The sequence below is a fragment of the Pseudonaja textilis genome, chromosome 1 (assembly GCF_049901715.1).
Source record: "Pseudonaja textilis isolate UNSWEBS1 chromosome 1, rPseTex1.2, whole genome shotgun sequence".
Lineage (NCBI taxonomy): Eukaryota > Metazoa > Chordata > Lepidosauria > Squamata > Elapidae > Pseudonaja > Pseudonaja textilis.
In genome coordinates this window covers 286,509,769-286,533,940 of record NC_141990.1, presented here as the reverse complement: position 1 = coordinate 286,533,940, position 24,172 = coordinate 286,509,769, and the positions used below count along the sequence as shown (strand labels likewise).

At 43.7% G+C, this 24,172-nt stretch overlaps 1 protein-coding gene across 1 annotated transcript; it reads left to right on the top strand.

Moving 5' to 3' along the window:
* The first annotated feature begins 627 nt into the window (after nucleotides 1-627).
* Nucleotides 628-23,605, top strand: ZDHHC22 (zDHHC palmitoyltransferase 22). Its single transcript, XM_026705318.2, has 3 exons — nucleotides 628-960; nucleotides 2,349-2,927; nucleotides 21,873-23,605. Exons 2-3 carry the CDS (start codon nucleotides 2,363-2,365, stop codon nucleotides 22,136-22,138), a joined length of 831 nt encoding a protein of 276 aa, XP_026561103.1. The 5' UTR covers nucleotides 628-960; nucleotides 2,349-2,362; the 3' UTR covers nucleotides 22,139-23,605.
* The last annotated feature ends 567 nt before the right edge of the window (nucleotides 23,606-24,172 follow it).

Sequence of the window (24,172 nt, the reverse complement as noted above, 5' to 3'; positions counted from 1 at the left end):
AGTCATCGGATTTCTGTGCAGCCAGACTTATCCAATTCCATCATAACTGCCAAGTTCATGAACTGCCTGATCCAGTATGGACTAATATGTAGAATTAGGGAAAGGAGCATTTGTAGAGGTACACAATGCTTCAGTGCTCATTAACCCCTATTAGGTGGAAATTGGATTTGACTTAATTATACAATAGAATTTCAAACTTTGTTATTATTTTGGTCCAGAAATGATTACTCATCCCTTTAATTTTTCAAAGCAATCTGGAAGACATTTACAATATGTGCTAAACCAGTGACAAACACAACAAAGCTTTCAGTAATAAATGACACTTAAAGAGGGCAACCCTGCGGGAATGTGATTGCCCTTAAGCCCTGCTTGAAGCTTTTCATCAGCCTCTGATCACCCCTCATAGGAAAAAAAGGTTGAAATGGATGGGAGGAAACAGAAGAGAATGTAGTTGAACTCCAAGTGCTACACTTGTCTTTTCTTCCTTATTCCACAGGTCATTGTCTTTCTGAGTTTCTAGGCTCAGCTATATGTTCAAGGGAGGCTGCCTGGAAGGGCTCCAGGTAGAGGTTCACCTCTTCCGGATTTTCACAGACCGCTGTTTATACCCCCGCCTCTCCAGCAAGGGAGCGAGAGTGCGGCTGTTGGTGGTGCCGAAGGGACAGCTCCCTGTGGCGCGCCTCAGGCGAACGCACATCAGGGCGCTGAAGGGGAGGACAGCTCCCCTGTTAAGACAAAGCAGGAACCTGTGGGGGCTGCAGAGGGAGGAACCCCCACTGAGCCCTGTGCATTGGAGAGCTGGTGGCAGCGGCGATGCTTCTAACGGGAGCTCTCTGAGTCCTTCTGCTTTTCACATTTGCTGCTGCTGACAAAACAGCAGCCGTTGGCCTGGGGTGCCAGGACATATAAGGAGGACGGTGCTGAATGGACAGCACCTATTGCTTGGCTTCAGGCATCTAGGTAAGTCTGTGTAAATGTGTGTGTGTGTGTGTTTGTGTGTATCTGTACGCTAGGGTGGGGGAATCCATAAAGGCTACTAGCAAGGGGATTCCAAGGTTATTTAATAATCCTGGCAGACAGGTAACCAGACAAAGCTGAGTTCACAAGTGGAGAAGGAAGTCACTTGGCATCAGGATTAAAGTGCTGGCCCAGAAAAGTTCTTTGCTGTTTTAAGCTATGTGCTATAGAGTCTTTTCTTGGAGAAATGCAGTTCCTAAGTTTGCATTTCACTAGAGACAGTGAATGGGTGGCGTGTGTCTGTTTGTGTATGTGTGTGTGTTGTGTGTGTGTGTGTGTGTGTGTGAAAACCAGGACTGCTGCTAGGGAAACAGAATGCTCTGTGTATTGGTCTCTTTACTGCAGTCATTCTCTTTTCTTTTTTATAAAGAACCCTGTCTTTTAAAGATTTGTCATTGAGTGCTTTATGTATGTGTCGTACATCGATTTGTTTTGGAACAGAGAACGAAGCTTAGAGACACTGTGAGAAAGGTGGGGTGGGGAGGAGGTGAGAAATAGTCATAGGAAAGCATCCATGTTTGGGTGTCTGGAAGTGAACGTTTGGTAGCTTCATTTTTTAATGTGAACTGACTGCACAGTCACAGCAGCCAGACAGAGAGAAGAAAGCAAGAGCTTTTGGCTGTGTGGCGGAGTTCCTTCCCAGTGCACTGCTGGAGGCTGGGCAGCACTTCAGCAGCTGTTTGCAGCATTTCCTAATTATGTGTATGTCCAGACAGCAGCTGAGAAGATTTGTGGCTTTCAATGCTAAATTAGAGCATTGTTCACGATCTCTATTGCAGCAGATTAGAACAGTCCTCAACTCCCCACTATTATTCAATAATATTGCGCAATTATTAGTAATAGTAAGAAGGACATCCTGCACAGAAGAGGGACTCGGGAACTGCAGACTTTGAAATGACCCCCCCCCCACGTCTCAATTTAAAGTAAGCTCACTAGTCAATGGAAGAATGCACTTCCAGGAAATCATGGAGAGAATTCAAGCCAGGAAGGGTAGGAGCTGCCAGGGAAATAGGCAGGGACAGAGGAAGAGCCAGTGTTACCCATCAAACGCTGTAATCATATCCGAGTGGTGCCTCTAAAGTACAGCAGAGAGATTCTCTTCCCTTGGAGAGAATCTCTTTGCATCCTGACTGAGCAGGAAGTGAAGAGGACAAGGAGGAGAGGGGATTGCCTTCAGGCAGACGGGAAGGAGAAGGGGCTGTGGGAAGGGTTTGCCTTCCCAACAGTGAACTGGCAAAGGAGGTATGGAACCTGACATGACTGGGAAAGAGCAAGTGGAGGGGTGAGGTTGCTGGTGGTAATGCATGTTCTCTTCTTGCTCTCCCCTGCAGGAATGTAATCCACAATGCTAGTGCTCAGGTTTCTCAATGTGGTCGCTCCAGCCTACTTCCTCTGTATCTCCTTAGTGACCTTCGTCCTCCAGCTCTTCCTCTTCATTCCAAGCATGTTCAAAGACCCTTCCACCACCCCACTTTTCTCCTCTGCTCTGCTGCATGGGTCTCTCTTTCTGTACCTCTCAGCTAATGCTTTGGGCAACTATATCCTGGTAATACAGAACTCCCCCGAGGAGGACCTGGGGAAGGGCCCAGATTTGGCTAGAGGAGCCAAAGGGGTGGCTGAGTGGCCAGATGGAAACAGGTCCCCTGCTTCAGCCCTGCCTGGCACTCACTTCTGTAGACTGTGTGCCCGAACCACCCAGAGGCATGACCACCACTGTTTCTTCACAGGGAACTGCATTGGGAATAGTAATATGCGGAACTTCATCATGTTCTGTCTGTATACTTCCTTGGCTTGCCTTGATTCCCTGGTGGCTGGGGTGGCTTATATTTCTGCTGCACTCTCAACTTCCTTTGCCAGCCCATTGGCTTTCCTAACTCTTCTGCCTCACTCTATTAGCCAGTTCTTCTCAGGTGAGTATCTTCACTCCTTTTTCTCCGCTTGCAACAGTTCTTCAGTTAGTTGCTGTTGTTTACAAAATAAGGAAAATTGGCACAGTTCCTTTGTTTTTTAAAGTTAGAATTTTTAAAAGGGGGGGGCACATCTGCAATATTCACATTGAGATGATAAGGGAATAGGATGATGTTGGGTTTTTTTTCTCCCACCGATCTCTCTTGCAGTGATAACATTCATATAATCAAGCTGGATTGCAGGAGATGCTGGATGGAGAAAAGAAGACGTAATTCAGACTTTAATTATGGTTGCAGTCAGAAACTATAGCAATGGTCAGCACTCTGGATAGCTAAGAAGGGAAGGACACATTCACAAAGAATAAGAATATTAGTAGCTTCTCCTGATGGTTGATACGACTGATTGCTATTTGCTACCTTCAGTTTTGGAGGAGTAAAATCCTGATACCAGTTGGCTGGAAATATGAGTAGGAGGTGATATTGTACTCATGTTCTGCTGTGAGTTTCCGATAGACACTAGTTCTGTATGGCAACAGAGTGCTGGATGGGATGAGGTTGGCCTGATCCCTCAGAGATCTTATGCTTTTGGTAATACTATCTTCTAACAAAGTTTAGCCAACACTAAAAATTCCTAGATTTCATGAAATTGCTTGAAGTGAATGCATGAGCACTCATTCAATTGTTCATGTGAAAGCTTTGAAAGATGGTGAACGATGGCCACACCGCATTCAAAAGTTGACAAGTGTATTAACACTATCATAGCTTTCAAGGAGAACTTGTTCCTCAAGAGTATGATTGAGAGAATTATCCTACAAGTGGCCAACATGCAGCTGCCACTTCATGGCAATATGTTTTGATTATTACATTTTTATTTAAAGGAATAAACTTCAGATACCAATACAAGTTGGAGAATATGTATGTGAAGATTAATTGTATTGTATTAACTCAAATAGCAAAATGTCTAGCAATATCCTGTACATACATACCCATTACACATGATCAGAATTAAATATATAAAAAATTAAGAATAAAAAGCATAAATCTGTGCGAGCCATTTAAAACCCATTAACTAAAGAATACAACTTTTGGAACTTGGTAAGACTTATTTCCGAGAAGGTACATATAGAATGACATTATTTAGTTCTTCTACTCAATACATTTGTTAGGATTAAATGTTTTTGAGAGTGAAACTTCTGCATAAACCTGCACAGGATAAATGTACATAGCATGTATATATCAATTTGACTCTTCGGGTATTTTAACATGAAATAAATTTTGATTTTGAACTTCATGGCCAGTACCAGATTTTGTTCTAAAATTCCTCCAACCACTGCTGTTAGTAGAAAATTCCAAGAATCAAAGCATAGAAAATAATGAAGGATAAGGGATACTTTGCACAATACCTTATGGTTCAGTTCTGAAAATAACTGGGTAAAACAAAAGATTTTCTCTTTTGATAGACATTGTCTGTATAATCTTTCTATATTTTACTAAAGCTTATGGAGGGATGGAAAAAGGAAAGGATTACAAAGAGTGGCAGGAACATGATTATATGTACATGATATCCATTGGCTGATTGACCTAGAATGTGTTTATGAGGATTCTTTATTGTTTTGTTATGAATAAATGCTCCCAGCTTGGTTTTTAGATACCATGATACATTTGAATTACAGAATCATAGGACTGAAAGGATCCTCAGAGATCTTCTAGTCTAACCCCCTGTTCAAGGCAGGCACCTTATACTATCCCATGTTAGAATGAGAATTAGAATTCTTTTATTGGCCAAGTGTGATTGGACACACAAGGGATGTGTCTTGGTGCAAATGCTCTCAGTATACATAAAAGAAAAGATACATTCATCAAGAATCATAAGGTACAACACTTAATAATAGTCATAGGGTACAATAAGCAATCAAATCATACTAGGAAACGGTCAATAAAAATCATAAGGATACAAGCAACAAAGTTACAGTCATACAGTCACAAGTGGGAGGGGATGGGTGATAAGGAGTGATGAGAAGATTAATAGTAATAGTAATGCAGACTTTGTAAATAGTTGGACAGTGTTGAGGGAATTATTTGTTTAGCAGAGTGATGGTGTTCGGGGAAAAAACTGTTCTTATCAACGTAACATTGATAAGCATACCAACTCATGCAGTTCTGTAAACTCTGGGATGCATTATGGTTAATTCCTCAAAGAAGATCAGAAAGCTTTTTTAAAAAAAATAGGAAGGTGGATCAGTTTCTTAAATTAACATTTTGCCAAGTTTTTTCTGCTGTTTCCCCTCTACTCATGGTTACACAGTGAGGGAAAAAGAAACAGAAGATATACTATGATATGATCCATGACATTTTTAAGGCAGACTGATCATACATTGGCTTAAAAACTATGCAAGGTATATGTTCCTGCAAATTTAGAAAGTATGACTATTATGTAAATGCATCTTATCATAATGGCCAGATGACTTGTGAGCTCAATCGACTGCCAGGGCTCAATGTTAAAGGGCAACTGCAAGACCTCTGGTTCTCCCTTTAAGAGTTTATAAACTGGAGCTGGTCTGGACATCTTTTCAAATACATTATTTCAGATAGAAATATATTCTACCCAAATGGGGCATGTGGTTATTCTAAGTTCTTTCTTAACCGTAATTGCCTGATACAGAATGAACTCCATTTTTCCTCAGATCTCTCTTGCGGGTAGAACCGTGTAGCATTATCATTGCCTCTGCTTGCATTAGTCATATTATGGGCTTCAGCGGGCTTTCTGACACTTGCAAGATTATAGGATCTGCTTTAATTAAAATAATGATGTAGCTTCCCAGAGGATATGATGACAGGAAGAGCCTTGACAGGGAAAGAGAACAAAATTATGCTGTCACTAGAAAGTTTCTTCTTTCTTTCACAGCACCTTCTCTTAGATATGTGAGACATGAATTATTCTGATGCAGAAATATGTGTAATTGTGTCATCATTTATTACAGTATTCCAACTGGGCTCTTGGCTGTTTATATACTTATAAAAATCTGAAAACCATGTAATTTTATCTTCAGTTGTAATAAATACAATTGCTCTAATTCTCCACTGTAAGTGAAATCATAGACTGAATGTTGATTGAAACAATTACATTTTGAATACCTTTCAAAAGGCAGAGAAGATGCCGTTCACACTCCATGGAATGACAATTCCACAGTGATTGAGCACATACAGAAAAATATTTCAAATTCTTTTTCCTGATATGTAATATCCTGAACAGGAAGCAAGCACTCACTAGAATGGTTGACTCTATATGACACATGCAATCTTGAAGATATTAAGATATCAACCATATAGTTCTTTATAAGAGAAAACCAACATTTCAATTTCCCCTTAGAAGTCTATTGACAACTGTAGCTTCCACAACATTGGTTTCATATCATTCTAGTGACTCTCAGTCACCAGAGAATAGGCTGTTACATTCTTAACCAATTCTAATTCTAGGTAGTCTTCAAAATACATTGCCGTAATCTAACCAAGAGTTGATGAGGATGTGAGTAATTGCTACCCATGCCTCCTGCTTTAGGTTGGGCTACAATTGATGCAGACCACCCTAACCGTGGCCTCCAGTTGCCTATTTAGCAGTAGCTAAATAGTTTAGAAAGACCCAGAAATCATGTACCTGCTCTTTCAGGGAGTGATAACCCAACCAGGTTATAACAAAACCAAAGGAGAATGATATGGTTTCTGGGCAAATAGCACCTCTGTCTTTTGTTGTTGCAGAATCATTATTATTGTTATTAACATAATAATATGTTAATAATATATTAATCTGGCCATCCACCTTATTCACTGAGATTCCACTCCACTATCCAATCTAGCATGTGACTTCATGTTGTTTACCTTCAGCTGCAACAATTCCATTTAAATTGCTGCCTTATCAGTACATACCAAGTTCTTTTCACAAGTCATAGCTCCAAGCTTGCCGTGATCAGACAAACATATTGAAAATGCTTGAATCTGTGAGAAGAATCCACACTTTTCAAGATTTTCTTCCTACATAGATAAATCCCAGGAACAGTAATAAAGATCATTTTCATAGTAGGAATAGCAACAACTTGAGAAGCTGAATTCTACTAGCTAGATCCAGTGGAAGAAATAATAGTTCTCTCTTATGTTTATGCATTTATTGTATAATAATCCAGCTGAAACAATGAGTGAAAATTAAAATTAGAAAAATTTCAGCATCTTTTTCCAACTGAATGCCTACATCCCTTATGTGCTGAAGTACAATTTCCATGTTTGCAGATTGCAGTACTAAGAGTTGAAGTCCAGCTCAACTGAAGAGCATAAAACTGAGGAAAGCCGAGTTAGAAATTGGGTAGCCAAAAATGGATTTCAACACTAGCATGGAATACAAAGACATCATTGTGGGTTAGCATTTCTAACACCATTGTTAGCAACAGTTTCATTATGATCATAAGGAAATCGCCCTTTATCCATTGGGAAGAAAAATATATTCAGGTATTAAAGTGTAGAGAAGCTGTGTAGACTGGCTTTTATAAACTTTACTCAGAATGAGTCATCAGTTTAAAAATTAATCTGTTTATTTGCTTACTTCAACAAGATTAAATAGCTGCATGTATTTTTCAGTAAATGGAGTAGAGAAGATTTATATTGTTCTTGGAGGAGGTAGCAAAGCAAATGACTTCCCTGCTACTGAAGATTAGAAATCATGACCCCATATGAAGATTGCAGCTTTTGGGAAGAAAATATGCCTGCAATTCCTCCAATAGAACCAGGGCATAAAAGTGGGTAGCACAGGAATCCAATTAATATTTTTCTTCAAATTCCTTATATACTACTGCAAATCGATCTTCCAGAAGACTAATCATACATGACAATTTTTTGCTTTTTAAAAAAGACTGGTCTGTTTTTTTTTCTCTTAACTGTTCATGATGCAACCTGACAAGAATGAAAGGACACACTGTATTTAGAAAAAAAATGTTAAATTAATGTCACGTTTATAGAAGTATTTTGAAGGAGCCAACTGCCACTGTTACAGCTGTCACAGTTAATGAAAGCTATTTGCTACCATGAAAACTGTGATTCTCCTGTCCCTCATGAGGACACTGTAATTAAAGGGCTTGATGAAACTTGATGAGCATCAGTAGAAGGACAGAAGGATGTGCTTTTCCACAATAGTGGAAATTAGTAAATTCATTCTTACCTAATTCTATCAATTCCTGATATAAATGTTTGCTAAATAAGCAATGTTCAGAGGCATTTTATCCCAGAATACTAAACACAGAACACAAGTAACAGATCAAGATCTTCATATCGTGTCAATATTTGCTGTGTGCAGGGTTTCCTCTGTGTATATTCTGGACTATAATCTGATAGATCAAAACAAGATGGAAAACTGGAATCAAGATGCTTTAACTTTGGTCTCATCCACTGTAACTCTTCTCTTCCTGTTCCTTTGAGATCAGTCTGACAAATAATAGAAATTGGTGATGTAATGTTGAAGAAATAGCTTTACAGATAAATGCCACTGGTTGCTACTTGTATCCAAAATGATATAAGTAAAAAGATAGTCCCAAAGGTGCTTTTTCAAGAGGCAACTGGACTTCCTTGTTTTTCTTTGAAGACATTTTGCTTCTCAACCAAGAAGCATCTTCTTGGATGAGAAGTGAAACGTCTTCAGAGAAAAACCAGAAAATCCAGTTGCCTCTTTAAAAAACACCTTTGGGACAACCATGACCTGGATGACTGAGAATCTTCATAAACAAGTAAAAGGGTAGTATAAGCATCCATTTCTAGAGTGCCTACTGTCCATAGAGCTGTGATGGTGAATCTATGGCATGCATGCCATAGGCATGCAGAACAATTTGTGCCTGCACATGAGCCGCAGGCAAACGTACCTCACTGTACATACATGCGCCTCCCAGCTGATTTTCGGCTGGTTTGAGGCCTTTTCAGCCTCCCAGGCTTGAGGAAAGCCTCTGCAGTCTGAAAAATAGGCCCATTTCATCACTTCCTGAATACAGGAAGTAATGAAATGGGCCTATTTTTCAGGCTGCAGACACTTTCCTCAAGCCTGAGAGGCCAAAAAATGCCTCAAACCAGCCGAAAATCAGCTGGGAGGCGCAGTGCAGGTAAGGGGGCAGGGGATTGCGTACACATGCACAGGGGGCATGGGACGGCATGCGCATTGCCTTCTGGGTGTTGGCACATGAGCGCGTGTGAACAAGCACGTGCACAATTTTTGGCACAGGAGCCCAAAAAGGTTAGCCACCACTGCCATAGAGGAAAGTGAGGCTACTTATGGTTCAACCTTTATAGATAGGAATTTAAATTAGCCTGATTCTGACCTTTCTTCCTGACATTCTCTAGACAATCTCTTCTTTGGTTGAGATGATAATATTGCAAAGGAGCTTTTAGAAACCCCTGAAGGAATTGCAGGTACTCTATTGTTATAAGTTTCATGAGGAATATAGGAAACTTTTAACGTTGCATGAAGCTCTATACAGTAGAAGAAAATTCCCTGTTATCTCAAGGATGTTTAAAGCACAATAATTTAAACTAAAATATGTTTAAAAGTAAAAGTCCACGTAATGGTAATTTTCTACTTATTTCAGCCTGGCAAATGTGGAAACCAAAGTCTAATACACTTGCCTGCCAGGCCTCCCTATTTTTATATCACTATGGTGCCATTTAAGAGAGAAAATCATCAGGGATCCTACTCCATGGCTATTTAGTAATTTATATATTAGATTCATATCCAGTTGTTCCTTTAGGAATTCAAGGCAGCTTATAATTAAATTTATCTAAATTTCACCTGGCTTACATTCTTAAATATCACATTCTTATCTAATCCATATAAGGTATCGCAAATAAGGAAAAATGTCTGGATTTGCTTTTTTGATTTGCTTGCTGTATATTATCAAGATTTTCAGAAAACTTGTTTCTTGGAGGGATTGATTCTATGAGAAAGAAGGGGAGAGATTGAGCTTGGCTTTAGGATTACACTGGGGAAATGGGAGAAAGCGATGGAGAGAATGAGATCTTCATGGGAGATGGAAGAGAAATGATCTGGAAATCGTTAGGATCGATACTAATCATACTTTGTTTGAGTGGCCAAGGTGTGCTACTCTCTGGACTCGGGAGAACTGTCAGTAGGAGGCAGAGCTGAGTATTTGTTTGACTTGGTAGGCAAAGTAGGCTCCTTGGTGTTAATTTTTCCACAGAGATTGCTCTCTGTCCTGCCATGATATTCTTCACGGATAGCAGGTGGCATGGAATGCCACTCGCCCCAGGCTGATGGATGATTACATGCTGCTCTTCTATAATCAGGAAGTTTAAGAGAAAGGAAAGTGATAAAGGTGTGTGGGTGGGGGAGGCGGTGATGGCTCAGAGGTTAAATTCACGGCTGAATTTGTCAGCTGGAAAGCTGGTAGCTCAGATTCGAGGTCCGAGTGCCGTGTGATGCGGTGCGAGCTCCTGTTACTTGCCCCAGCATTCTGTGTACCTATCAGTTTGAAAGCATGCAAATGGGAATAAATAGGTACCACTTCAGTGGGAAGGTAACAGTGTTCTGTGCATCTTGGCATATAGTCATGCTGGCCACAGAAGTGTCTTCTCACAGTTAAGAAACGGAGATGAGCATTGCCTCCTAGAGTCGGACAAGACTGGACAGTGGAAACTTTTACCTTTACTTTTAAGTGACAATTGATTATATTTAGTCAGGGTGCACATTGTAAATAGCTCACTTCATTCCATCGATCCCTGTACTATTTAGCTACATCCAGTTTTCTTAAATGAGATTTTTACTGGTTCCATATAAACAAGGATAAAAATATCAAATTAAAATCCTATTTAACCAAAGATACACAGTTTTTTGTAAATGGCCTACTTGCCAGAATGAAAGAATATGGGGCTTTGATATTCCTAAGTTAGCAAGAATACTTTATCAAGTTTCATTCCATGGAACATCTATTCAAGAGAGGTTGTACCTTGTATTTTTAAGAGCCCAAGTTTCAAAACACTTTTGTTAATTTGAGGTGTTTATTGGCTGAGCTTATTTCCTTATGAAACGGACAAGTGATATTTACAGGATGATAGATGCTGAGGTTTGAAGTAGGAGGGAGAAGACACAGGTTCAAATGCCCATTAAAGCCATGGGATTACACTGGACGTCTGTATTTCAATTAATGTTCCTCTGCACAACCCATCTCATGGATTATTGTGGAAACTAAACAGAAAAAAATATACTTGGTTCCATGGGATCCTGGAAGGAAAGTAGAATATAAAGTAAATACATAGTATAGCGCCAAATGCTAGCAAAATAATTTTAAAAAGATCCATTAAATAACAAGGACAAAGCCCCAAAAGATCCAGGCATGCAGTGATTGTGGCAAAGTGGCAGAGTCTCATTTGCTGAAGGACACTCTCTTGGCCTAGCTGGGGAGGAGGCAGTAAGGTACTGTGAGCAGCGGCTCTCTAGTTGAAGTGGCAGCTGCCACCTTTGCCTGGGGAGCTGCTGTCCATACCACTTCCTTGCCTCCTCTGACAGCTCCACCCTGCTCCTTCCTCCATAGTTGGGCCTGTTGACTTCCCTTCAACAGATGAAGCTCCACTGCCCTGCCATGCTCACCATTTGCATCTTGGGGCCACATCCTCACCCAGTTCCTGGATCCTGGGCCAGGGGTGGGAAGAAGATGGAGGTCAGGAATCAGGCAACAGTAATAGAGCACCAGGCAGCCCAAAGGGCAGGTATGAAGGGGGAGATAGGTGAGTGGGAGGAGTTAAAGTGCACTCTGTGGTCACAAAGGTAGGCCAGTTGCCAAGTGCCCAATTTTTGATCATGTGACCATAGGCATTTTGCAGCTGCTGTAACTTGGAGGACTGGCCATAGCTACCATTTGTTCAGTGTTGCCATAACTTCATCGTTCAAATGGTCACTGAGTGAATGGTCATTAAGCAAGAATGACCTGTATGTATGTTAAAAATGTTTACATATTATTCTAATCAAACAGCTATTCTGGTTGCACAGATTTTAACCCAGTCTTTCTTTTAAACTGATAGGGAAACTTTCCATGTGCAAAGAGATTTCCTGTTGTATCGTGCTTGTCCTTTTTACTGTAATAGAAGTACTGGATCTGTGCCTGCAGGGCTTTCAGAAAGATGCATATGTTCCTTGATCAAAGCAAATATATTCAGGACCTGATGAGGTTTGGAAAAGAGACATTCTGATTATGTCTGTTCTATTAGTACCCAACCACAATGTGTTTCTCTACCAGCAGTGTTAGTTCAGATCAGCAAAAACCAATCAAACAAACAGAAACTATTTGAGCTAAGGAGAGATTAGGTAATCTTTAATGATCTTGATTTTGTGAAAAGATTTTTGGAGTATAGGTTGGAGAAACTCGTTGCAAAGGAGGAGGATTGAAGTGACTGTACAATATAAAGTACAATCGGTTACAACTTAGATTAAAATAAAGGATCCTTCACAAAACAGCACTCCAAACACTGCTAAATTAGTGAAGAGCTATAGTGGTACAAGAAACTTTGATTGTTAGATCCGGGATCGGGTCACAAAAGAGGCGAGACACTTAGTGAACATTCAGCTCTTTTTATTCAGCTCTGGTTATGGACAAAAGCAACTGTGTAAAACCGCTTGGCTTTATACAGCCGGCCGGCGGCTCGGCGGCCAATGGCAGCGCGAATTTCCTGCGATCGGCTCGGCCAATCGCGGTAGGTTCCTAGCGCTCCAATCCCGGCCAGTCAGTCAGCCAATCGGGCTTCAGTTCAGGTGGGCCAATCAGGGTGCGGTTTTTCCAAGAATGCTAATACAGAACACCCCTCCCTCATGGTTTCGTCTGACGCGCGCCGTGGCGTAGTCGCGCAGGTAGGCGGGCTTCAGTTTGCCTGGTTGACTTGCGCGGCTCAGTCTGTGCGAGGTCGCTGGCCGGTTCGGACGGGCTCCGCGCCGCTCTCCACTCCGTCGATGGAACTGCCTGGTGAGGTGAGCCGGGCCTGGCGCCGCAACTCCCGTCCGGGTCTCCTGGGCGGTCGAGTTGTGGTTTCTGTTGCTCCCGCCGGTTTTTCCGGGCTGGTTGAGCTGGTTTGGCTGCACCTCCCAGGTGAAGAACCCGTCTGCGACGCGTCGAGGTCTGTAGGTGAGTCTGGTTGGTTTGCTTGGTCGTTGCTGTCATCTGGTGGGTGGTGTCGGCTTGCGCTGGGGTGTGTGTCCTGGTTGGTTCCGGTCTTTTGTTGGTTTCTGGGTTGGTGGTTGAGGCTTCCCTCCCTCTCTGCTTTCTTGGGCCGCCGTTGTTGCTGGGTCGATGGGGGTGTTGTGGGCTAGTCTGGACCGTAGCTGGTCGATGTGCCGCTCCAGCTCCTCCCGTCTGTTGTTTGTAGTCTGTATGATCGGGGTCCAGTTACCTGCGTGATTTGTGCGGGTACCCAGAGGGGTCTCCGTGAAGTTTTTCGCGTAGACGGCATCCCCGATGTTGAATGTCGGCACCGGCTGGAGGAGTCCGGGGTTTCTCTGGGTTGTAGGTGGGGTGTGGCGGTCTAATGGGGATCTTAGTTTCCTCCCCATCAGCAGTTCCGCTGGGCTCTTGTTCGTTGTTGTGCTTGGCGTGATGTGTTGTATAAACAGTAGTTTGTTTATTTTTTCCTGGATGTCGCCGGTTTCGATTTTCTGAATGGCCTTTTTGTGTATTGGACCATTCGTTCCGCCCTACCATTCGCCGCGGGTGAGCCGCCGAGGTTAGGGCGTGTCTGATGCCCGTTCGGCCAGGTATTTCTCAAACAGTATTGCCGTGAACTGGGGCCCGTTGTCCGACACTATGACGTCCGGTAACCCGTGCGTTGCGAAGAGTCTGTTGAGCTTGTCGATGACCGCCTCAGTCGTTGTTGTTCTCATGGTGCTTACTTCCAACCAGTTGGAGTAAGCGTCTACGGTGATGAGGAATGTATACCCCTTGGTTGGTCCGGCGAAGTCTATGTGCAGTCGCGACCATGGTCCTCTCGGGTTTCCCACTCCCGGATCGGGCGGCGGGGGGTTGGCTCTTGACTCTTGGCACTTGCTGCACCAGCGACCCAAGTTTCTATTTGTTTGTCCATCCCGGCCACCAAGCATAGCTCCTGGCCAGGGCTTTCATCTTGGCGACCCCTGGGTGTCCCTCGTGCAGCAATGCCAACACTCTGTCTCGCAGTGTTTCCGGTATGACCACCCGGTCGCCCCAGAGAATGCAGCCCTTTTGTGAGAACAGCTCAGTTTGGCGGTTTCTGAAGGGTTTGAAATATTCGTTACCTTCAACTTCTGGCCATCCCGCTCTACCCAGCTCAGTACCCGCCAGCCGTTTGTCTTTATTTGTTTCATGGGCAATGTCTGGCGCGGTTAAGAGCGGCACGGCATGGTCTCGATCTGTAGGGTCGTTGCCAGGTGCCCGGTCGTCATCTACGTTGTAGCATGTGCCCGGCTTAGTGCGTCTGCGTGTAGGATGGCCTTACCGGGTCGGTGTGACAGCTCGTAGGAGTATGCTGCAAGGAATTGGACCACCTTGTCATCCGGGCGATAGGATGTTCGGGTGGCCTTGTTCCCTGCAGTATTCGAGCAGGGGCTTGTGGTCCGTTATGATTGAGAAGTTCCTGCCGTAAAGGTATTCGTGGAACCTTTAACTCCGGCGGCGATGGCGAGGGCTTCTTTGTCTAGTTGACTGTAGTTTCTTTCCGTTTTGCTAGTGTCCGGGAGAAGAAGGCGATGGGTGCTTCCGTCCCGTCGGGTAGGGTGTGGCTGAGGACTGCTCCTATACCGAAGGGTGAGGCGTCGCATGTTACCGAGAGCGGGAGGGTTTCGCTGTACTGAATCAAAACCGCGTCTGATGTTAGCAAGTCCTTGGTTCGTTGGAACGCAGTCTCTTCCCGCTTCCCCCAGGTCCAGGTGGCCGCCTTATCGAGTAGCCGTGTAGGGGTTCCGCCCATGTCGCTTTGGGGTAGGAAAACATTGTAAAAGTTAAGTAACCCCAGAAATGCTTGTAGCTCCGCCTTGTTGGTTGGTGGGGCTTCCTTGATGGCCCTGAGTTTCTTCCCGGTCGGGTGTATTCCGTGCCGGTCCAGAAGGTAGCCCAGGAACTCGACCCTCTCGGTGTGTAGTTGGCATTTGTCCTTTTGACTTTAAGGCCGGCGTTTTTGAATTTGTTAAGCACCGCCCTTAAACGGATCTCCAATTGTTCTCTGTCGGCGGCTGTGATCAGCACGTCGTCAAAGTAGGAACCACCCTTTGATGCCCTGGAGGAGCCTCTCCATGAGGCTTTGGAAGACTCCGGGCGACACTGACTCGAATTGGAGTCGGTTGCAAAAAAGCCCCCGGTGTGTGACAATCGTTGCGCTTCTGCTGTCTCCGCGTCGACCGGCAGTTGCTGGTAGGCTTGAGCCAAGTCGAGTTTTGCGAAGACCCGGCCTCCCCAGTGAGTGCAGGAGGTGCTGCACCACTGGGACGGGTAGGCGCTTTGCTGTAGCGCGTGATTAAGGGTGGCCTTATAGTCCCGCATATTCTAATGGAGCCATCGGGCTTGATAGGGGTGACTATGGCGTCTCCCAACGGGCATGGTCGATGGGTTCAAGCACCCCCTGTGCGGACGAGCTTGTCTAGTTGCTCGTCGATTTTTGGTTTGAGCGCAAAAGGCACTCGCCGGGCTTTAGGCGGATAGGGGAGACATTGGGGTTAAGGTTGAACGATATAGGGGCCCACGGTACTTGCCTAACGAGTTGTCGAAAACTTCCTGGAAATCCCTCACGAGGGTCGCTTCCCATTCGGCCGTGTCCGTGCGGTGGATGCGGTTACTTCGATGCGAGCGGGGCGAACCATTGTAGGCCGAGCAGGCTGGGCGGTCCCGGTCCACTATCGTGAGCGGCAGGACGTCAGTGTGGTTCTTGGCGTTACCTTGAAGTGCCCGATGCCAACTACAGGGATGCGATTTCCCTGGTAGTCTTTCAGGATTAGCTTCTGGTCGTCCAGCTCGTTGCGGCGGATGGTCGGGACCAGGCGCTTGATTGTGCGCCATGAGACCATTGAGAGGAAGGACCCGAGTCCACCTCCATCTCGCAGGGCGGTCCTCGATGCTCAAGGCCCGTGTACCTTCCGGGCGTCGGTGGTTGATGAATGGCCGATGGACGACCGTCCTGATGGGTTTCTTCGCGCCGCTGCCTCGCTGAGTCGTCGGCTCCGGTTGTCGCGGCTCCACGGCTCTCCGGTCGGTCTCGGTGTCTGGGTGGTGCCGTCCCGTGCGCCGTGGGCTGTCGCCTCGGCGCTGCGGGCTGTAGCTCTTCTTGTTTCGCACACTTGGCGATGTGCCCCGCTTCTCACAATGCCTGCAAATGGCGTCGAGGAACGGCATTCGGAGGCGGGGTGATCGCCGCCGCAACGGCGCACCCCGGAACCCCGACTTACGACTCCGGTGGTCTCGGCGATCACGTTCGGTCTGCAACTCGATGTATCTCCTCGTCCTCATCCTCGGTATCAGGCTGGGATTCGAGGTTGCCATGGTGTGTGGTCGTCTCCCGCTGGCTGGTGTCCCGGGCTTCGGCGGCTGGGGTCGCCTCATTGGTGGGGTGGCGTTCCGGCGCGTTGGTTTGTCTCATCCGTGCTGCGGACTGGCGGGTGGCCTCGGCGGCGGTGGCCTCGGCGAGGCATCGGCGAGGGAGATGTTGCCTTTGGCCATCAGCCGGCTCTGCAGCACGGGTCTCGGAGTCCGAGGACGAGTCGGTCCCGGATTGCTTGGTCCAGCTCGGGAACCGCAGGGGCCTCCCATGTTCCGCAGCTGGGCCACCAAATCGCTGATGGACTCGCCTTCGCGCTGGTCGGCGGTAGAAATCATACCTGCGGATGAGGATCGGCACGGTGGGGCGAATGGCGGCGCAGGATGGGCTCGAGATCAGCCCAATCCATCTCCTTAACGTCTGCGGGCCTCGCAGCGCCTTGGCCATTTTGAACACCGCGGCCCCGCAGTGCGTTAGGAATACTGCCCGCTTCCTCTGGCCGTTGGCGTCCTTGAGGTTACTGCATTCCAGAAACATCTGGAAGCGGTCAATATAGGACTCCCAGTCTTCGGTCGCTGGGTCGAATGGAGCGGGTGGCACGGTACTGGCCATCTTGTAGGCGCTGGTCACGGTGCCACGTGCTAGTTGGTCCTCGCCTCACAATCCCATCCTGCGTCGCCAGTGTTAGATCCGGGATCGGGTCACAAAAGAGCGAGACACTTAGTGAACATTCAGCTCTTTTTATTCAGCTCTGGTTATGGACAAAAGCAACTGTGTAAAACCGCTGGCTTTATACAGCCGGCCGGCGGCTCGGCGGCCAATGGCAGCGCAATTTCCGCTAATCGCTCGCCAATCGCGGTAGGTTCCTAGCGCTCCAATCCCGCCAGTCAGTCAGCCAATCGGGCTTCAGTTCAGGTGGGCCAATCAGGGTGCGGTTTTTCAAGAATGCTAATACAGAACATTGATCACTGTTCAGAATGAATTAAACTTCTTAATTAAAACTTTCACTTTGAAGTTTCCCTTTTAAATCACTGTGCAGGAGAGTGGTCCACAGCAGGACAGTTCTCCAGAAGACTTGAAAGCTGAAAGGTGCGGCAACAAGAAGCTACGGGGCATCAGCATGTGATAGAGTTGGAATGGCTGTAGTAGTGGTAGTAATTATGAGAAATGTGGCTATTACAAGATCATAGAAAAGATGCTGAAGCATGACAAAAGCAAGCAGAAAAAGTCTATTTCTATTGTATCTTCATTGCTTCTTACAGATAATTCAGTGTTAATGTGCAAAATGTCTCCAGACCCAATTGTTTGTACTCTCCAGTCTAGCTCACATGTGTCTGTAGTAGAATTAATATCTCAGCCTCAAACTGTCAAAGCTTAGCATATCTGGCAATCTAGCTGAGTCCCAAAATGAGGAATTAAATGCAGCAACATTGAACATCTCCTGATTGCTTCAAAGGAGATAATGCTGCTTGCAACATGTCATATGCCACATGTTTCTATTTAATTCTTTCTAGAGATTACAGAGTTTGTGCAGAAAATCTGTAAATTGGAATTCTCCCCTTTACTTACCCAATCAAATGATACTTTAAGAAATGCAAAAAAAGAAGAAAGAAACCTATCACTTTAAAAAGTGAGGACATTAAGACTGCAGAATGTCTTCATGCTGTGAATTTTATTATATATGCAAATATAGAAATCATTACTATAAGACAAACTAAGTAGGTATCAATATTAAACTGGGATCAAAGAATTTCTCGTGGCTGAATCTGCTGTACAGCTGCTGGCTCCAAAAAATTGATTTCAGAATTCCTGATTCTCTTTCTTGTCATTCTTTTTTATATGCCCATTTAGATCAGTCAGTTGTTTTAAAAGAAGACAAAGTTAAATATAAGACTGTCCATAGTAAAATATGATACATTAGCAGTTTAGGGTAGCCAAGTGCAAAGAAAAAAAGCTATGAAGTCTTAGGTGTTCTCCGAGCATGGCTGTTTATTTGCCAACATTTCATTATCTGATTAGGTAATATTATCAATGTTGGCGAGTGTGGTTTTCTCCTTGGTATTTCCTTGATTAGAATATTGTTTTCTGCTTGATTGTTTGTTAGGTGCTAATCCCTGCTTATCTGGGTTTATTCACATGTACACAGCATTCAAAAGAGACAATAAAAAAGCTAAGTAGGAAATAAAGAGACCAAAACACATCCTATCCAACAGCCAACACCCAGATGAGTAGGGATTATGTGTACACCATTCAAAAGACAATAAAGAAAGCAAAGAAGGAAACAAATAGACAAGAACACATTTTCTCTAGTTTAGCACGGATTAACACCAGACAAACAATCAAGCAGAAAACAATATCCTAATCAAAGAAGAACTACCAAGGAGAAAACCATACTCCCACCAATACTGGCAGGGCAAGCAATTGTATATAAACAGAGAGCAAACTCAACAATTACTTGCACTGATGATACTGCAGTATTAGTCCAGTATGTGAGCAAATAACCAAGCTCAGAGAGTACCAAGGACTTTAGAGGAAAATATATTATCTTCTATTAGATTTCTACATCATTAATAATTGTACAGAAAGGAGAAATTCAGCAGAAATTGAACTATGAAAGATGCAAGAATCCTCTCCTTTTTTTTACACTAGTTGCTGTAACTGAAAATGAATTATATTTACCTGAATTGACTGCTTGTGTTGAAAATTACTCTAATTAAATTATAATCAAGAGAATGCTGGAAAATAAAATATGTATAAGACAACCTTATGCAAATATACCTGTAGGTTAGCTCCACTGGGGTTAAAATGTGTATTAATGAGTTACGTTCTGTAGGGCTATTTCCTTTCAGGGTGTTTATATTGTTTTCTTTCTCTTGTATTCAATTGGATCCAGTTGTCAGAGATTTTCTTGAATGTTTTCCTGACAAGGTTTTTCAGAAATGCCATTGCCTCCTTCGTAGGGCTAACCCAAAGTCATCCAGGTAGCTTTGTGCCTAAAGTCAAACTAGAACTCACCATCTCAGTGTCTAGTCTTAACCATTACACTAAACTGGCTCTCATTACAACTTCAATTTTATACTTTTCTCCCCTCCTAGCTATTTGGGAAGGAGATAATATAATATATTTTAAACTCTGCTCACTGTAGTGGGATAACTAGCTATCAGTAGCTTACATCTGTTTCCAAGTCTGCTACTGGCAAGCTATGCTCTGCAAACCAGCAGTGACTGAATGCCTCTGAATATCCCTGCATATTCTGCCTTGCCATGATTGTCCAACAGCTTGCCTGTTTCTATTAGATCCAGAAGGAGAGGGCAAAACAAGTGTTGATCTTTCAGCATTTAACATTGAGGATATAAAGAAGAGAGATAACACAGCATGAGGAGGAGTGCTCTGGGGCATATACAGGTAGTCCTCAATTTACAACCACAATTGAGCCCAAAATGTCTGTTGTTAAGTGAGACATTTGTTAGTAGCAATAGCAATAGCACTTAGACTTATATAGTCCTTTATAGTGCTTTCCAGCCCTCTCTAAGTGGTTTTACAGAGTCAGCCTATTGCCCCCAACAATCTGGGTCCTCGTTTTACCCACCTCGGAAAGATGGAAGGCTGAGTCAACCTTGAGCCTGGTTTGAACTGCCAAATTGCAGGCAGCCAGCAGGCAACAGAAGTAGCCTGCAGTACCGCACTCTAACCATTGTGCCACCGTGGCTCAAGTGAAGTGAGGTTTGCCCCATTTTATGACTTTTTTTGCTACAGTTTTTAAGCGAATCATTGCATTGTTAAGTTAGTAACATGGTTTCTTAAGTGAATCTGGCTTCCCCATTGACTTTACTTGTCAGAAAGTCGTAAAAGGGGATCAGGTCACCCCGGGACACTGGAACAGTCATAAATATGAGCCATTTGACAAGCCTCTGAATTTTGATCACATGATCATGGGGATGCTGCAAAAGTTGTAACTGTGAAAAATGGTCCTAAGTCACTTTTTTCAGTGCCGTTGTAACTTTGAATGGTCACTAAAGAAACTATTGTAAGTTAAGAACTCCCTGTACTTTGATAGTGTTGGTTAATGATAGGTATGATACTGTGTGATAGTGGTGAACTTGGGGGCTGACCCTGCAAACCAGTATTTTCTGGGGGGTCTTGTTGTTTTTCTTTAAGGGGAACTGGCTATAGTTCTTTACCTAATCTCAAATCTGCCAGCAAGTGATTTAAATGCTGAGAAGAGTGATCTATCCCTTCTGTGGTAGGAGAAAGTCAATGAATGGATGACATCATTCACTTAGGGTTCTGGCACTGGCTGGTGGCCTTTAAAGTTACCTCAGGGAATGTCAGTCTGGACAGGAAAGTAGCATAACTGTGGCAATTGTAATGGGTGGATGTTTCTCAATTACTCTTTACTGATATCATCAAGCCAACTTCCAGAGAACACTGATATTCAGGTTAAGGTTCATTTTTGTATTATCTTTCATTCCTTTCAGTTAGATGCATCCAGCACTTCAGACAATATCAATATGACTACTTTGTCCATGTAGTCAACCAATATTTTGGGATGTTCACGGTTTTAGTAAAATTGGCAACCAAATGGCTCTGCCTTTCCATTCTTCCATTTATTGGTTTAGGACTGTGGGCTCCTACAAAGATGAGGGCTGTCAAACTATTTTCCAAAGCACCAAAAGGTGAGACAAGAAACAGTGGTTGGAAACAGAGGTGTTATTCAGCAGGTTCTGGAGAACCGGTAGGGGAAATTTTGAGTAGTTCAGAGAACCAGCATATACCACCTCTGACTTTTGCAGTATCCTTCTCCTGCCATGCCCACCAAGCCACGCCCACAGAATCAGTAGTAAAAAATTTTGAATCCCACCACTGGTTGGAAACTAACCAAGAAGAGAAGCAACCAAAAGCTAAGAAATTTCATCACAGTGAGAGCAATTAACCAATGAAATAGTTTGCATTCAGAAGTTGTGGGTGCTCCATTACTGGAGGCTTTCAGAAACAGACTGTACAACCATTTGTCTGAAATGGTGTAGGGTCTCCTGCTTGAGAAGGGGTTAGACTAGGAGACCTCTAAGGTCCCTTCCAACTATTATTCTATGTTCTAAGTCAGTTCCATTCCTATTTCTATCTGATTCACATTCATGTGCTTTTATTTGGTTTCTGACCACTAATATACAATCACAAGACTGAAGTGTTGGATAAAAATTGCCACCCACCTTCACTCGGAATGACTAATAGCAATGCTGGCTGGAAGTTGTGATCCAACACATTTTGTGAGGAGTAGATTAGGAAATGTTGATATACAATATGAACACATATAGTTAGATATCATCAACCTGACAATTCCTGGCTGAATGTCTGCAGTGCAAAAGAATTGATAAAATAACCCATCTCTTTCTCGCTTTCTTTTTTTCTCATTGGCATTTGCAGGAGCTCTTCTAAGCTCAGAGATGTTTGTTATCCTCATGCTATACCTCTGGCTGGGGATTGGACTTGCCTGTGCCGGCTTCTGTTGCCACCAAATGTTGCTGATCTTGCGAGGCCAAACACGTTACCAGATGCGGAAGGGGATGGCAGCCAAAGGCCAGCCCTGGAAGAAGAATCTCGAGGAGGTCTTTGGGAAGAGATGGCTGCTTGGACTGCTTATTCCTGTGCTCAGTGTGGGAAGTGACTATCACCAGCAGAAGGAGAAGTGACAGCTCCCTTAACACTTAGCAACATGCACAGGTGCACGCACACGCAAACATGTGCATGTACACACGTTTGCTGTGGCGATATGAAGCTCTTGGATATATTTGTCCTTTCCCTACCATGTAGCCTTGCAATGTATCAGAACTGTTGAGGCCATGGGGCTAGCTCTAGGATTTAAAAGAAGTGGGACTGACTGCCTCTAGTACAACTGAAGTTACGCCAGTCATCTCTGGGTGGCTAAAGATCTTAAGCAATCCTTCCCTTGAGAAGCCAGTTCTCTCCTCCATTTCACCCCAATGGTTGAGTTTCCTCCCACCTTGGCTTTTGTGCTTAATTGGGGGGAGGGAGGGAGGAGGAGGAGGAGGAGCATCCTTCTCCTTCAGCTTCTCCAAGGAGGCCTGTATTGTCATGAAGAGGCTGTAAGCACAAGCATGGGTTCCTGGGAGATTTGCCCAATGTGTTAGCCGAAGGTTTTGGTGGCTTAAAATGACCCCAATTAAGAAAGAAGATGCTTTTTTTTTTCTTTGCAAACAGTGGGCAATAGGGATGGTTAAATTTTTCAAAGTGGAAGAAAATACTCTCTCTCACACACACACACGAGATCTGGAAAAACAAGTAGAACTTGCTTATGTTCTGAAATGGGAAGCACTTATTTGTCCCCCTAACTACCTCTGCTCCAATATGCAGGAATGGCATTTATTAGCCCTCCCAGGAGAGGATATACATTCCCCCCCTTCCTTTCGAATCTCTGCAGAATGCAGCTTGTTTTTTTCAACTTCTCTGTCTCCCAGTGCTGCTTGAAATGAATCTAGCTCCAAGTATCGCTAGCAGTACTCTTTGGGGGCGATTGCGGGTGGGGGCATACAGATGAAAAATAGATGGAGTTATGTAAAGGGAAGGAATGACTCTCCCCTGATGCTTTCAACTCTGAAAAAAATGTCATTGATCTCTAGCAAGCCAGGAGATCAGCAAGAGAAAGCAGGAACCTGTCATTCTGCATCTGTCACAGAAGAAGTCACGTGAAATACTCAATTGAATTATTGAAGAGAAAGTAGCAGCCCTCAAAGTAGAACTTTGCAATCAGTCAGGATATCATAATTAATAAGATGAAGGCTTTGACCCTGCCTGGGAGATAAGAACACATTAGGGACAAACTCAACCTCACTCTCTCATTTCTACTTCTCCTCTTAAGCTAAGGTTTATTTCATAGCCTGTTTATAACCCAGTGAATGGCTTTTTGGATGCACCCATTCCACTCTTCACTAACCAACAGAAAGTGGCTGGAGGTGAATCTTTCAGCTTTGAGAAGCCAATTCCTGGGTTTAAACAAGAAATCCAATCAATCTGATGGTTTTTAGCTCAATATATACTCCTGTGTTCTCTGTGCTTGGATTCTATAATGGAAAGTGCCTGATTTGTGGTTTTTTTAAAAAAGAAAAACTATCTTCTCATATTGTGAAATTTGCAGAAACGTAAAACCTATCACAATTTCAAAATTCAAAGCATGTGTCTCTGTGTGCGTAGAGAGCCCTGGGCATGTGCAGAGAACACAATTCTTATGAGAAAAAACACACATAAAAATTTAAATACAGATGCACTCTCCCATTTATTATTCAACGCAGTATTTTGTGTCATTATTAGGTATGTGAACAAAAGTGTTACAAAACAATAATGATTCAACAAGGAGCAAAATGTACAATACAGGCAATATAGGATGTGGGTTTAAAATACAAACGTATTCAAAAACTTGGTGAAAAAAGATTTTTATGATATCAGAAAGGTGTAACTACATGCGGTGAGAACAGAGCAAGTCACCAAGAGAGAACATCAATGAAGAGGCACCAAACTTTTTATCTTGGATAATGCAGATACATGGAGAATGATATCTATGGACAGGTTTATTTGTTTTGGAATTGAGTTTCTTTTTTTAGCTGCCCTTCTTATACGGGTCCTGGAGTTCTATGCAGGGAATGCAAAATCCAAATTATGTCCCAAAATAAAAGGCTAAAAGACTAAAATAAAGGCTAAAATACTAAAAG

Coding starts and splice junctions, on each gene's coding strand:
- ZDHHC22 (XM_026705318.2), top strand. CDS start 2,363: ATGCTAGTGCTCAGGTTTCTCAATGTGGTCGCTCCAGCCTACTTCCTC. Junction 2,928..21,872: donor TATTAGCCAGTTCTTCTCAG/GTGAGTATCTTC, acceptor TGGCATTTGCAG/GAGCTCTTCTAAGCTCAGAG.